This window comes from Rosa chinensis, chromosome 4, assembly GCF_002994745.2.
Source record: "Rosa chinensis cultivar Old Blush chromosome 4, RchiOBHm-V2, whole genome shotgun sequence".
NCBI lineage: Eukaryota > Viridiplantae > Streptophyta > Magnoliopsida > Rosales > Rosaceae > Rosa > Rosa chinensis.
In genome coordinates this window covers 4,823,231-4,839,803 of record NC_037091.1, presented here as the reverse complement: position 1 = coordinate 4,839,803, position 16,573 = coordinate 4,823,231, and the positions used below count along the sequence as shown (strand labels likewise).

At 38.4% G+C, this 16,573-nt stretch overlaps 1 protein-coding gene, 1 long non-coding RNA gene and 1 pseudogene across 2 annotated transcripts; 1 reads left to right on the top strand and 2 right to left on the bottom strand.

Annotated features, from left to right (window-relative positions):
- Positions 1 to 1,414: 1,414 nt before the first annotated feature.
- On the top strand, positions 1,415 to 3,127 carry LOC112200745. The gene is made up of 3 exons (XR_002936442.2): positions 1,415 to 2,016; positions 2,086 to 2,160; positions 2,615 to 3,127. It is a non-coding gene; the product is annotated as an uncharacterized LOC112200745 (long non-coding RNA).
- An 869-nt stretch (positions 3,128 to 3,996) lies between these two features.
- On the bottom strand, positions 3,997 to 6,852 carry LOC112198663 (annotated as a pseudogene).
- Positions 6,853 to 8,738: 1,886 nt separating this feature from the next.
- LOC112200700 (protein SIEVE ELEMENT OCCLUSION B) lies at positions 8,739 to 12,239 on the bottom strand. The gene is made up of 7 exons (XM_024341712.2): positions 11,935 to 12,239; positions 11,714 to 11,806; positions 11,180 to 11,625; positions 10,893 to 10,987; positions 10,661 to 10,791; positions 10,089 to 10,553; positions 8,739 to 9,571 (listed from the first exon to the last, which is right to left on the bottom strand). Exons 1-7 carry the CDS (start codon positions 12,163 to 12,165, stop codon positions 8,984 to 8,986), a joined length of 2,049 nt encoding a protein of 682 aa, XP_024197480.1. The 5' UTR covers positions 12,166 to 12,239; the 3' UTR covers positions 8,739 to 8,983.
- Positions 12,240 to 16,573: the final 4,334 nt, after the last annotated feature.

The window sequence follows — 16,573 nt, the reverse complement described above, 5'->3', positions numbered from 1 at the left end:
CTTTTCAACCCTCCATCTTAAAACTTAGGCTTGTTCCGATGACCCCTAGGTCGACCCTTTTTCTTCAGAGTCTTCCCAACAGTAACCAGGACCTCCACAAGTTCACCAATTTGAAATTCACTAGGTATCACCGCCAAGCTCAGCTTTAGCTGCGTCTCCAAGCTCAACTCACCCTGGCACCATTTGCACAACCCCAAAACTGTGCCTCTTGCAGCATCAGGCCCATGTGCAATAGCAGATGCAGGCCCACCAATCTCCAGACGCCCATCAGGTCCATCACCAGTTCCTACCAACCCAACAACCTCCTCTGCCACCTCAACTCTAAGAGGCCCAAGTTCCGAGCCCAATATCAAATCCATCCTAGCCACAGGCCCACTACTACCTGGCCCAGCAAAGAGCCCTAATATCAAATTAGGGTTTCCCGCCAAAAAAAACAAGAGCAGCTACGTCCTCCAGCCCCGATGCTTATCCGTGCACAGGTACTAACCCTACCACCACAGTCCCTTCCGCCTGAGGCTTCGGATTTTGAGCACATCAGAACTGCCAGGCGGCCAGTCTTCAACCGTCTCAGCCACCAGCAATGCGGCCTCCAAAGCCGAACCCAATGCCATTACCGCCGTCGCAATTACCCAGCTCATGATGGAAGAAACCATAGCTCCAGAAAATACCATGATACTTCTCGTGTCTCAGCTCCAATTCCACCGCCACTTTCGCCGAAAACGAGTACATACGACGAGCCCATATATAGTGGCGTCATGCACAACACAGATCCTTTGCTTAGTATCATTCCTCTGCAATGCCGCCTGATCATATATACCTCACAAAGATCCCCAACGTGTTCCCAAGTAGGGTTAGGGCGCTGCCATTGCGCATGGCCATGCACAAACCCTTCACCGCCACCCAAACCTCTATGGAAGTCAGCGATACCTCTGCCAGATCACGGATTCTGTCATAATTTGCCAAGAGAAGCATGAAATTGTTAAAGAACCAAGGCTCGCAGTTGAGGACGTGGTCTCCTGCTCCTTGAATTGAAAAACAAAGATCCCCCATTCTTCCTCACAGATCAAAATCTGCTCTTTCGACCCTCAGATACTGGAAATCGCCGCTGAAAACGATAGAACCAGGACAATTTCTGAGAAAGCAACCGACCACATACATAGAAAAAAGGATCTTTGATTGCATGCTTGCCCCCAACTAGGTGCACGATAGCCTCCTCCGCCGCCATCACAATTCGAAACTTGATCAGTTTCCCTAGTAGAGAAAAAACCCTAGTAGAGAGAAAAAGTCGACTCAAGGGATGTGTCAAAAAAAAAAAAAATATATATATATATATAATAAAATAATAATAAAGGGAAATGATGGAAAATTTCATATTAGAATATGAAATGATAAAAATGTCACATAGTTTCCCACTTGATAAAAAGGTCCATAATGAATTGTTAGTAATATTAATTTAGTCCCTATGAATAATAAGGTGATGTTAAAAAAGGTCAGTATTTAATGTTTTTGATTCCCATTCTGCCCTTAAAGCCAACTCTCTCTCTACCTTCAGTATCTTCTTCTTCTCCTCCACACAGAGACACAGACCTCGAGATAGTGTGAATGGAGAAGAACAACGCGTCTTTGGAATCGGTGTACGAGTTCTTGAAGCGGTGACGACTCGCCGGTAATCGGATCCCTCCAGATCGTTCAGCTCAGCTCCTCTACTTCCTCTCCCTCCGATCTCATCACGTAAGCAACATACTCATCTCTTGCCGGTGATTCGAATTTCAAAACCCTCGCTTATCCACTCTCGCTTGCTGCAACATCGTTTCGAATCGGCGCACTTTCGATAGGCTTCGTCATCGTCGGCTCCACTTCACACCACCATGCCTTGCGCCACTTAGAAAAGAAAAGCTCCACCATCGACTTCTGCCTCCATCACCGTGATGACAGACCAATCACATCCCGCCACCTCGAATTCGGTATCTGCGGTGGAGAAGCCGCTGCAAATATCGGCTGTAGCCTATTTGATGCGTACGTAAACAAGACCTTGGACATGATTGAGGGTTTTTTATTCGGGTTTGTGATTGGTGGTTTTTGCAGGTATTTTTGCATTGGTGAGCGAGATGGACAGTAAGAGGCATAATACCATTGAAGAAACTTAGAAATGGTTCCCAGGTCACCAAATTTGTATTCCTGTATATTTATACTTTCATCAATTTTCAGCTCAAACTTTATAATCATAGCCGAGAAAGGAATGAATTGTTTAATGAGAAAAAGAGTTTGATGTTTATGTTGACTAGTGGTAATGGATTGAAATGGGTTGTGAGTGCGTCAATTGGAACTATCTATATAGCGCTAATATACATTGTAACTTAATGGTTGGTTGCAATTTCGTGGAGCATATTTGTAGCTTTAGATTTGATATACAATGTCATAGTGTTCAGTTTTTTGTTTGTCTTATATGTTTGCAGACTTGGAATTAAGTTTAGTTCTGTTAGTGTAGAACAGTGAGTAAGAGTTTGTTTTTAAGTGAAATTATGTTTACCATAGTGGTTTAGATTATGGAAAATCATACATGAGGAGAAAAAGAAGTACAATGATCTTGATTTCTACTCTTGCATCTTTGTAGGGATCACTATGAGCTGAGAAGAGTAATGGTGCTAAACATATTCCAATGAGTGAGCTGATGGATGGGTCTGAACCTACTGTTGAGATAAAAATAAAGACATTGGATCGTAAACCTATACTCTCAAAGAGCATAAACAGGTACGTACTCTTGCAACAGCGGCTAATATGTAGAGAAATAGTTCTTAAAGGGGTACTATTATAGCTTTTATTTGATTTAAGGAAGGTCAAGAGTAACCACATTCTTGAAAAGATTTAATGATTAATATAAAGAATCCCTTTATGTTTTAGCGATGTAACATGAAGGGTAAAGCTTCTCTTCTCATTGATTATGCAAAGGTTTAGAAAACAATTTGTGAAGATAGCACAATATAAGATAGCACAATATAAGTAACTGACCATGTCACTAACCAAATAACTGTCAGTAGCCAAGTCACAAGTTAATAGCCAAGTCACTGTTAATCACATGTCACTAACTAAGTAACTGACCATGTCACTAACCAAGTAACTGTTAGTAGCCAAGTCACAGTTAATCACATGTCACTAACTAAGTAACTGACCATGTCACTAACCAAGTAACTGTCAGTAGCCAAGTCACAAGTTAATAGCCAACTCATTGTTAATCACATGTCACTAACCAAGTAATTGACCATGTCACTAACCAAGTAACTGTCAGTAGCCAAGTCACAAGTTAATAGCCAAGTCACTGTTAATCACATGTCACTAACCAAGTAACTGACCATGTCACTAACCAAGTCACAAGTTAATAGCCAAGTCACTGTTAATCACATGTCACTAACTAAGTAACTGACCATGTTACTAACCAAGTAACTGTCAGTAGCCAAGTCACAAGTTAATAGCTAAGTCACTGTTAATCACATGTCACTAACCAAGTAACTGACCGAGTCACTTTACATGTCACTGACCATGTCAATAGCCAAGTCACAAGTTAATAGCCAAGTCATTGTTAATCACATGTCACTAACTAAGTAACTGACCATGTAACCACCAAGTAACTGTCAGTAGCCAAGTCACTGTTAATCACAAGTCACTAACTAAGTAACCGACCGAGTCACTTTACATATCATTGACTGTGTCACTAACCAAGTAACTGTCAGTAGTCAAGTCACTGTTAATCACATGTCACTAACTAAGTCATTGGCCAAGTCACATTGCATGCCACTGACCATATCTCATAAACTAAAGGTATGCCCTTCTTTTCTTTTCTTACCAAATTTTGATATTGCAAAGATTACTTTGTCATTCTAGTAAATGTACTCTATCAGCAGTCTCATTCTCTTGTGGATTTTAATTTAATGTTAATTGCTCAGACCATAGATTTAATGAACTACTCGCAGTTCAAATCATGAAATAGGAAGTCTTTCTTTGCTTATATGTGAGAACATATTGTTTGCAGTATTACAACCAACACTCATCAATTATATCATACACACATCAATTATATCATACAGATTGCACAAAGAACTATATCATACAAATTGGTCCAAAAGAACTCATCAATCATCATCATATATATGTTTAGGGATCACCTTAAATTTACATATTCAAGTCTATAGGCAAAACCATATTAGCTCAAATCAATTCAGATGTTGCAGGAGATGTGTATTTACGAATTGCCGCAGTGATCTTCTCCTCGTCTCTAGTTGGGAATGCTTCCAAGAGAACACCATCTTTATAGAAATGGAAGAGGGGGACCATCTGCATCATTTCATTTCATCTAAAATTTAGAGCAAGCAGTATGGAATAGAAAGACAAGATATAGAGTTGATCAGTATATGAACCGATGCGGAAGAACCATACATGTAGATCATAAAGAAATGAAGCTATAAGCTTGGTGTGCAAGTTATGATCAAGTGTCCTCAACAGAAGTCTTACACAACATCATTGCTCTCCGGGATATAGGATTAAGGAGAGTTATTACCAGAGGAAGTTACCTTAATTCTAATCCAGTCTGCAACCTCGGATTGTTCATCATACTCATCAATTACCTGCAGCAAATACCCTTTTAGAATTATGTATTGAGCTGCTAAAAGAAAGTTCAACGACTTTGGATGGAAATAAAATAAGATTACTATATCCATGCCATACTCACATTGTGCTTTAAGAAGATTGCTTCAACTTTTCCTCTCACCAGCCCTCTTTCATAACTTTGAAAACCCTTGCTCTATGTACTTGCAGCTTCCACACAAGGTGCGATAAAAATCTACAACTAAAGAATTGTTTTTTTTTTTTTGGCCGTATCAAGAATTTTGAAGAACTCTTCATCAAATAAAATTCTCTAACACATTCAACTAGACACAGATCATCATCTTCATCAGACAATTCTCCTTGATTTTCATCAGCCACTATGATCTTCTTTATAACACGAAATCCATAGCTAAACTTTGAAACTTCCCAACTTGTAATTCTGATGCTAGGGCATAATCCAACATGTGTTCTCCAACCAAAAGGAAAGCTGGGCTTCAATATCAGAGTACCATAGTCCCCAACCAAAATAAGAAAAACCTGTAAAGGAAGCCAAAGTCAGTTCAACACTACTAAAGACAAAACAGCGATATAATTAAGTTCCGTAGAGTAAAATCAGTAAATAGCTAAACTCACCTTGCTGTCGTGTCATCATAGATCCTATTGGGTATCCTGAAGCATTGCCGGTAAGAACCACATATTTGACACTTCATAAAGATAATTTGACACACACAAATATGAAGTAGACAATAGTGACGACAACTCCAAGCAAGAAATGAAATTTAAATCAAATTTGTATCTGCACACAACGTAAAGCTCCTCTAAGATTGGAGCGCATATATTAAAAAATTGATAACAGTAACCTATAGAAATAACCTACCAGATGTAAAATGGAGGGGATCATTCACAATACACAAACAGAACATAAGCCTCCAAAACATTGGTTCTTACCAATTATAGAAGCACAATGCATATATGTATAGGGTTCATCGCCAGTAAGCAATTCCCACATAACAATCCTAAATGAGTAAACATCAATCTACAAGATCAAAATAACAACACATGACAATTCGGAAGCTAGTCACCAATTTGAAGAGTCAATAATCATAAGAGCCCAAAAATTCAACATATGTATAAAGGTGGCATCAGTATTACCTTCACTGTCACCATATGACTTTTCCCATTGAAAGCTCAGGTGCCATCCAAGGCAAAGTTCCATGAGCAGCTCCAGACACTAATGTCTGTTGTTTGACTTTTATTTACAATCCCAAATCACCAATCTAAAGAATGCACATATGATGCGAGTCCCAACACATGCATGGTTAGAAAAACTACGGGTGAAAAGACACTACAAGTGAAAATAAGGTAATTAAACAAGCCAACCTTGCATACAGGCGCTGTGGATCTCTCATATTTACCAACAGATTTTCACACTCCAAATCAAGATGTACTATATTTTTTCCATGCAGATACTCCATCCCAAATGTAGCATCGATAGCTATAATCAATCGTTTATGACGATCAATTGTTCTAATAAAAGAATGAAGGATAGATTCATCATACACTTGAGCAAACTGAACCTTGAAAAATCAATATTGCATGAAAACTCTATCCTTCTTATCATGATTCATAACCATGGAGAAAACATAACGAAATGATAAAGAAAAACTAAGAAGAGAAAAAGGTCTTGAGTATTTTCGGAACTGTGCCGCCCTTATAACTCTGATGACCACCACCCAATTTACAGAAATTTGTCTACAACAATTCTTAGAATCAAACCCGATATACTTCAAGCGCACCAATACAGTGCTCGAAAAACACACCAAGTAGATAACTCCAAATGTTTCATCGAAGATTAGCCACAAAGCAAACAACCATTAACTAAACTATATATATGATAAACCCTGCAGACTAAAGCTTAAGTGCTTCCGTCTATAATCAAACTAGCTCAACCCCACTTTAATTCATCTTAATTTCATTGGAATATGACAATTCTGATTCAAGACATGAATATCTCACATAATATCAATTTAAAGCTAATCATCCAATAAGTGAAAATCGGAATGAGAATGAGAATGACAAGCAACAGTAAAATCCCTAATTCAACCGAAAACGAAAGGAAAGAATCGAGAAGAGTACCTTCCTGAACTTCCTCGCCGGCGGTCTGTTCTCCAGAAACTTGAGAAAACATCCAGTCGAGTGGCACCATCGCCGCTCCAGACGTCGCCGAAGCCGCGAGCCCTTCTCCACCGCCATTCATTTCTCTCACCACTACTTATAATCGCGAAAAAATTTACCAAATTGTGAAAAACATGAATCAGAAATCTATCATGCATCGATCTGAAAGCCAAAGCGTGAATCTCACGGCGAGATTAACGAACAAGTGGACAAGCACGGCGATGAGGTGGTAATTCTCGACCAGAAAGAGAAGGAACTTGAAGCCGGATGCGTCGCCGGAGCCGAGCCTAGGTGCCATTGTCACCGATTTCGAGCAGATAGCTCCCGAAAATTCAAACCTTAACCTAGCCTCCTCCTCCGTCGCCACCGCGATGTCATAAACTCCTAGTCCGATCAAACCCCGACGAATTTAGAAACAGTGACTTAGATCGCGGCGATTGCAATCACATTATCAGACTGGGAATTTAGAGAGAGAGAGAGAGAGAGATTGGTAAGGGTCGAGAAGGATTCAGACGAGATTGGATGACGGGAGGGAGGGAGAGGTGTCAGTGGCATCTTTTGTAATTACTCTTACTTTTAGTGGCAGGTTATTAAAAGGTAACTTTAATTATCATGGAGACATTTGCGTTATTTGAATTATAATAAGACACTTCAAAATAACATTTTTTATCATTATCCCTAATAATAATGATAATAATAATAATAATAAAAAATAAAAAAACAAACTCTCTGCTTGGATTAGAATGTTCTTAGGTCCTCAACCATAATGGCTAAGGTGACCATAACTTTGGCATTGGTAACGGCCAGCTATCAACTACTTCATTATGAGTCGGCTTAATGCCATCTCCAGTAATGGAGGGCTATATTAGGTCCGGGTCTAAATTTTAGCCCTTAAAATATAATTGTTTAATAAATGGTCTCCAGCAACGCATGGCCAAATTTTAGCTCTTTCTAATAGTATATTATTGTTTGATTAATTTTTTTTAATTTATGATCTTATTAGTTGTAATTATTCTAAGCTAGATTATATTTTGAGATGTACATATTTTATTTTTTTCACATGCAAAATTTTGACAAGATAAAATATCTATGTTGAGGTGAATTATAAAGGAAAATAGAAGGTGTGAAAATATTTTGACAAGATAAAATATATCTAAGCTAGATTTTAGGAAAAATGAAATTTTGAAAAATTTTATGTTTTGATAAAAAAAAATAACTAACTAGTGGTTGCATGTAATTCTAGCTATTCATTTGGTCCCTTTAAATTTGGCCTGGGCTCTTTTCTAAGCTCTTTGGCCCTTTTATGGCCCTTTCGCCCTTTTCTTGGTTGTTGTTGGAGATCAAAAAGGGGCTAAAATTTAGGAAATGACCCTTTAGACCCAATTACTGGAGATGGCCTAATAATCGTAAAACATTTCTACACAAGTTCATAATTAATGCTTTCGTGGACCCTTTAGACCCAATTACTGGAGATGGCCTAATAATCGTAAAACATTTCTACACAAGTTCATAATTAATGCTTTCGTGGATTAGTTTCAACATACTATGTGTAACCTCATATTTGTGTGTTGTGAAGATTTTTTTCATCACTCACTTCTCAATTTTTTCGCATTATTTTTTTGTTTTTTGTTTTACCATAAGAGTTAGAGTCATGCTCTGGTAGTCAATTAATTGGTATTCAGTTGTGCACAGGCTGCTCTTGGATTTAAATCTAATGATGAAAAATAATGAGTATTCCAACTACTTTATTATTTTTCCACCATTAACTCTAAATCCAACAATAGTTGAGTACGACTGACCATATAATCAATTGACCACCTGAGCTAGGATGAATTTATAATTTTTATTTTTTTATTTTCTCATTCTTTAAAGCATTACAAGCATCACATAATATGGCGGAGTATGTGACACTAGACACCAGATCTCCCTTTATAATAGATGGAGATAGATAGTAAAATTCTGAAATAATTTCACAATCCACAAAGTCACCAAAACATTGGATTTATTCAATTCACAACGTACATTAACATCCAACATAGTAGCCATATTTCTATAGCACGAAAATTCAAATCATAAGTCTGGGTAATGCCCAAGCATCACAATGCATCACATGCCCCATTGTTTATTCTAGCAAAAGAAAAAGATAACACACATAGTCCATCATTACTAGTACTGAAGGACTGAAAACACCAATTAATTAAGCCCGCACTTAATGATGTGCAGTAGGACCATCAATGTGGCAGCACTTGTAACTGATAAAAGTCTCCATATTACGGTGGCAATCAGGGCACCTCATCGACTCCGGAACCTTTCCGTTAGACCCCGGAATGTCCAGACGGCAGCAAGGTCGACTAGCCTGACTAATCTTCTCATGATAGGCCTTAAAACAAAACTCAAACCCTTTCTCCTTGACATGGTCCTTCCATTTCTCAAAGTCCTCAACCACCTTCAACACCGAGACACCATGACCTGTGACCAATACAGTCGACCCTTTGCTAAGCACCGCCCATCCACTTTCGTTTTTGTAAGAGAGAAGCTTCTGGATTTCTTGATTCACTGACTCCACCTGCTTGTGGCCTTTGGTGAAGAACAGGCTCTCTACACTAGTCCAGAAGCGGCCTAGAACGCCATGGTCATCTTCTCCTCTGCTGCCTTTTCCGACGCAAACCAACTCTAGGTGAATCTTTGCTTCCTTGAAGATTGGATCATTTGCAAGGGCAGTCGCTTTCTTTGTGAATTGTTGAATCCATTCGTTGTCTTTACCGCCATAGAAGAAGATGTACTTATCCTCTTTGATCTGTTTGAGTACCATGATAGTTGAATTGCAAAAATTCAGTTATTGAAAAGCATAACAAATTATTTTCATTAAAAAAATGAAAGCATAACAGATTTGATTAAGTGCACCGTACCTTAATTATATATATACACTAAATCTTTCTCCTCAAATGATCTGTGATTGTTTATTATTCAAAGCTAACCCCATTTTAATTGAACATATCATTTCATAAGATAATTAATTTGGTGATAAATCAGCTAGCACTATTCTTTTAATAAATAAGATCTTTTAATAATGTTATACATGCGAGTTCAATAAAATGTTACCATACATTACGTTTCATGTACTAGGCCAGCTAGTTCCGTATGTGCAATGGTAAGCCTATCATAGACAACTGTAAAGTAATTCTACCATTTTGTGAACTTATTTGTCAACGTTAATATATTAATCCCATAATGCAAAAACTGATAAGTAATCGTGGCAAGAGGGAACAGTGAGTTTAAATATGCACTTTGATCGGTTGAGAAGAATTACGTACCCAAGTGTGCACAGATGGGTGAGTTCCTTCAACAACGGAGCCAACCCATTTTCCTGCATGAGAATGTGACAGTTCTTCTTCTGTTGTCTTTGTGAAAGGGAAGGCCTTGACTCCCCATACCCGAATTATGTGGAGAGCGTTAGGGTGTTCGACCTTTCCTTGTGGGTTCATCACCACCACTGTAGGCTTACCCTTGAAATTCCACTCCTCCTTGATGAACTTGATGCCTGCAATAGGTCCCGAGTACTGCACCGTAAACCATGGCATCTTGTTCTTCAAGATATCAAACTTTTTTCTCAGGTCATCAGTCCATTGCTCCACAATTGGAATCCAGACAATCTTATACTGATTGTCTCTCTTTGTAAACTCATGGATCGGTTTCAGAATCGAAATGTCGTCGTCAGAGACGTCTAGGGTGGAAATGAACAATAACAAATTATTTCTCCTTAGGATGTCGATCTTAACCTGTTGAACCAAATATCTAACAATTACATTCCACTATAGTACGTAGCTGATATACTTCACTGAACGATAGCAGTAAATCAGTAATGTCACTATAGATATGAGCAAACCGTTTGCTTAGTTGAACCATCGATGAGTGGCTGGACATTATCCTTTGTAAATATCAATCCCTTGAAAACCTCCATAATTTCAGTAGGGGTTCGGAACAATTTCGTGATCCTTCTGTAAGTCTCTGCCTCCTCTGCATTATGCAACAATAATTACAACATTTCATTTCCAAATGCAACATATTGTATATTATTAAATTTCAATTAATTAATAATCTGTAAACTAGTAATCTACCAATTTGTTTCCTGCAACCTCTTTGCTGACTCGTTAGCTTGTTTAGGACATAGTGGATTTTTTGAGAATACGGGGCTAGATCAAACTCCTTGTCCCTGTAAACATTGGTAAATATTATAATAAATTTACGTGCTATAAATTAAATGGGGTAGATATTATAAACTGGTACATGATAGTTTTCATTATTCAATGTCCCACAACACAATGCAACATATTTACATAGGGTTAATATTTTTTATTGTAAATGGATGTGAAATAATTCCGTAAAACGATGGAGAAGAACTTACTCATCACTAGTGAGTATAGTGATCTTAGTGGCACAAGCAACAACAGTGATGATAACCCAATAGACATCAACCGGAATATGATCCAATGCTATAGACAAATCGGGGACATCTTTTGGGTCATAAGTGGAATACTTATTGAACTGGTCGATGCATTCGATCACTTGCAGTATGGCCTTGATCAGATTGTTAAGCTCAAGAATTGATTGCCTGCGCTTGTGCAGCTCTGACGGCTTGAGGAGAACAGGGACTCGTTTGAGGATTGCAATTGATTTGGCAAGGTTGTCTGATTCGCGAAGCTGCGCCAGGAGCCAGAATTCACCATATTCCATAGCAAAAGCTGCTAGGGTCAGTGATGCCTTTGCTTCCCATGAGTACTCTGAGAGCTTGTTGAGTATTGCCACTGTTGTGTTGTGGGCGATTTCGTCACCAGGAGGCTTGCATTGCATCTGAAAAATTCAAATATGTCACTGTGAAACTATAACAAATAATTTACAATATCTACTGTGAAAATTATGGATTTTCACAAGTAATGACCTCGCAGGAGATTCTTTTTAGCGTGCACAATGGTACGCTGAAACTGGCTTTGGGGTTTTTCTCCTCTATGTTGTCCACATGTACTTGAGTACCCTGCAACAACCACAAGAATGTAGTACTACGTCACTACCAAAAAACCAAAACAAGAACAAAAACGGCATTTTCTAGCAACTAAAAAATCATTGGCATTCTTGCACGCATTATAATCAGAAAATATATACCTGCACTATTTTATCAACATTTTGGGTTGCACGCTTGAGGATGTTCTCAACAATGACAAAGAGAGAATCGTCATCGAATGATTCATCAGCGTGGACATGAGTCGTGTAAATCTCCTCCAAGATCTTCTTGTCAGGCATGGAAAACAGGCTAAGCTCCCCAGCAATGGTTTTCTGAGTAGTGTGGACTACTGAGGCTACCTTGGTAGCCACATTGTGTGCTAGGCCTAGCATGATGGTGGTGGCTTAAAGGCAAGGGATGGAGAGAACAAGGAATGCAGACTTATGACTAATGGTTTGTTTTTGCTTGTTGGTGGTGCTGCTCTTGCAAGATGCTTGCCCTATTTATAGCCCTATCTAGGTTGTATGGTAGTCCCTCAGTGGGCTCTATTTCTACAAGATCATGCCACGTGACGGGTGTGGATTGAAGTTTGAGAACCAGATAACAACACACGTGAATTTAATGTCAGAATCCTGATTGATGTTTGGCTCCGATTTAAAGTATTTGTCCTCAACCACTATAGCAAGACATATGGTACTGCAAACTGGTCCAGTACGTATATTCATTAACCGCTAGACTCCAAGCAAAGGCTGCAGATGCTTGTACGTGCAACCATTTCATTATCTCCATATGGACCATATGACCGGGTCTTTTAGATTCACGTGTTCAGCCTTTACTCTTTCTTTACAGGCGTGCATGTGTTAGTCCTTGCTGGGAAAAAAGACACTGCAACTTAAAAGATAGACAAGCAACTATACGCGGTGCGTATGCATAGGGTTTGGCACTACTTTTGCACAATGTGTTTTGCGTGGACTGGGAACACACTGTCTTTTCCTCCTTTGGTCTGAATCCTTGCCCTTTTTCTTTTTCTTTTTTGGATTGGATCCATGTCCAGATCCTTACTTTCTATTGGAGTTTGAAGAACGACACTGTTTTCTTCTACATTAGTTGGTAGAAGACAAAAATAAGAAAATCATAACTACACTTAGAAGTATACAAAGATAATGAATATTAACCTCCAAATAATTATACTGGGTGATTACTTTACCAGGGTAATTTTTTTTTTTTCCTAAAGCAATAGAAAATGGGACAATTTTTCTGTCTCCCCTGTTCAAGTGTGCATGTGAATACTGATCTCGAATGGTAGAAAAAGGCCCAGGTATCTCATTCATGGATTTCATGCTCTGCATATATGTCGCATATGCGAACTGTGGTTTCTGGTAGTTTTCATGCATTTGTGAGGTACACACCCAAAGGGAACAGATAATAATTGGTCACTGAAAACCTTTGCATGTCTTCTTCGGCTTCAAGATGATAGTTAGATCTAGATCTGAAACTTCAAAATGTACGAGATAAATTAAGATTTTTCATTTTGAGCAATGAAGTGAACAAGACAAGTTTGATTTGTTAGCCATTGTGTGTCTTCTCTCACTCTTGTTGCACGTACGTTTTTCTGTGAGTGTTTGAAAGAACTCTGTAAACACTGATAAATAATTAACATTTTGAATCTACTGATGAAAATATAAGAAATATATATTCAAAAGTAATGATATAAGAGTGGGTAGACACTAGACATCTCAAATCAATTGTCGCAAAAAAAACTAAAATCATATGTTTCTCTATTTATTAACAATATCAGGCTGGAAACTAAGTCCCTCAAATTGACTGTTGCAAAAGAAATAGTAGACATAATATCACCCATCATTAGTTATAACAAATTTCTGGCACTAGCTTCGTAACCTTTTTCAGCGGTCCTAGCTACGTTTTCCGTCCATTGCTTTTTCAATCTAGTACTCCTTAATTTGCTTTACTCCTCATCTGCATGCATAAACCGCAACACTCAAATTTTGTGTAGCTCCAAATAGTAAAGACATATTTGGCTGACATTTCACATCAATCTTGTTTTTCTCCTTTTTAGGAGAAGGAATCGAAGGAAGGATTGAGCATTCATGATATTTAACTTTAAAACTCATCTTCGTCTTCTCTTTTGCAATTATAATTGCGTCTCACATTATTGTGTGGTATTGTTATGCAGTGGTTCAGATCAATAAAATTATAATATCTTAGTGGAGCTCAATGAAAGAGATAAAATAAATTAATGAGACCAATCAACAACAAATATATTCCATGTGGATCAATAGATTATACAAACTAGAATACATGTGGTGCTCAATAACTATATAATAATTTTTCATCTCTCCATATTAATCCAGAACAAAATCATTTTCAGTGATCTATATGCAATAATCTAACAAAAATATTGGAGACAAAGACGGAATAAGGAGAGAACACACGTTAATATAATATGGACTACATTATTTTATAACTAAATAAATGTTGCAATAGTGACTATTGGAGTGTTAATAACATTTGTCTTAATATTTTGCGTTTCTAAAAAAACTTAATAACTTTTCTAGAAAGAAAACTCTATAAATAGTACATGAACTTAAAGTCAATCAACATTTTACTACTTTAGATTATAGGTCTATAACTTTAGTCTCAACTTCTTTTTTTTTTTTTTAATCAAATAATTGTATTCATACGGAAAAAGTTACAAGCAGTATGAATAAAAAACAAACAAGGCTACTAATGGACCACTTATAACAAGGTCAGACCAAAAGACGTGAACACCACTTCCAAATAGAGCTACCATATCTCCGGTACACCATGAGGCATAAAAAATGGTCATACCGACCAAGGAGACTCAAAATCCGATGAAGTGCCAACAACGTCGGTAAGGAAATATCGGCGTACCAACTGGGTAGTGGCTCTAACTCAAGAAGGAATAACAAATACTCGAGTCAACTCTGCCTCCTGAGAAGTGAATACTCGTGATAAATGCGGGTGAACAACGTCATCACTCGGTCAATGGTGTTTGGTAATGAGGCACCAACTAGACCACAAAGGGTCAACAAACCAGACAAGAAAGCAAAACGATAAACAGTTAAACAAAAAAAAAAAAAAAAAACAAACAGCAGGACATGCAACAGCCCAGACATGACCACCACGACCCGGCCCACGGCCAAAAATAGGCCCAGATAAGCTCCCCCATATCTGAAGCCCACCCTAGCCCAGGCACAGTTCGTGGCCTAGGACTGCTTCACCACCTGCTTCCATCTGAACAGTCGCCATTCTGTTAGAACCTCCGCCACCTTGCAACGAGCAACAGATCGAGGCTACCACATCAGCCCATACCATAGACTTCATCGAGACCGCCACCTTCAGATCCGTTGCTCCACCTCACCAAACTCGAGGGGACCCCCCTGAGACAACTCGACATAACCCAATAAGAGCCCCGATCTGACCTCAGATCACCAAAGAGCTCTGATACTACGTCGAGTAGCTCAGACTGACCCGATCCGAAACAGAAGAAGATGGATCTAGTACAAAACCTTCATTCCCCCCCTCTCCACCAGGTGACAAATCCATAACCGCACCCGGATCTGAACCCCCCCTCGCTCCCATCTGCTGGATCTGCAACTCCCGAACCAACCCTTCCATACCTTCCTACTCAGCCACCCAAACCAGGACGAAAGAACAGAAATGATGAAGACAAGTAAAAGGGGGCGCTCACACCAACAAAAACCACATCCTCTCTCGGACTGAGACACCGTGGCTGTGTAGCCGACAGTGTTTGGCAGGGAGAGAGGACTCTCTCTCTCTCTGTTTGTGTTTTCTCTCTCTTCTCTCTCTCTTTAGTTGTTCTCTTACTTTAGTCTCAACTTCATATTTCCTATTTCACTTTACCACATGCAGTAAAAAAATTTAGTGACTATATAAGCTACTCCCATCTACTTGGGAGATTCTACAATATGTTATCATATAACATACATATAATTACCATTTTTATGACTTATTTACTCAAATGAGAACATACTACAATTACCAGTTTTAGGAATTAATTACTCAAATGAGAACCTATTACAATTACCACTTTTAGGACTTAATTACTCAAATGAGAACTTACTTTACTCTAACGAGAACCTTATTTACCTTAATGAGGACTTTTTTCTAATAATCACATGAGTCCTCAAAGTGGTAAATATTACATAAAATAGACATGTATGAGAGATGTTAACGTACTATAGCTTTACCCAAGCTAGTCTTGTCAAATTATTGAGGGTTTTTTTTTGGATTAACTACAAAGCACTACCAGACAACAAGTTTTTTGACAACAAAGTCCACAACCTTTTCCCTTATACAATTAAGGACACACACTATTCTCCTTTTACCTCTTTTTGTTCTTTACACAGTATCAGCTTATATTTTACTTTTCCAGACTAAACACAGTATCAGCCTAAGGACTAGCCTTCAACATGCCACAACTTCACCTAACGACTTCCTATCTAAGCGGCTACTACCAGGGCGGAATCACTGCTGTCTTAGTATGATAAGGGTCAGTCTTTTATAGCAAAACAGAAAGACTGCTACTGCTTACTAACTGCTACTGTTACCAAAACATAAATGTAGAAACAACAAAATATTTTTGTGACAGGGTACTGGGCACAAACTGAATTTATTTATTCAAACATAAATACAGATACAGAACCCAGAGCCTCACTCTTGGGCAAACAGGTAGAAGCTGCTTAGCTACTCATAACTTGATTACAAATACTTACTTGGAATCAGATGCACACTTGC

Bases quoted from the DNA above. Each gene is read 5' to 3' on its own strand.
- LOC112200700 (XM_024341712.2), bottom strand. From the start codon at position 12,165: ATGCTAGGCCTAGCACACAATGTGGCTACCAAGGTAGCCTCAGTAGTC. The intron at 10,988-11,179 runs GTAAGTTCTTCT...CAATGTTTACAG, and splicing joins ACTATACTCACTAGTGATGA to GGACAAGGAGTTTGATCTAG. The intron at 9,572-10,088 runs GTACGTAATTCT...GTACTCAAACAG, and splicing joins ACCCATCTGTGCACACTTGG to ATCAAAGAGGATAAGTACAT.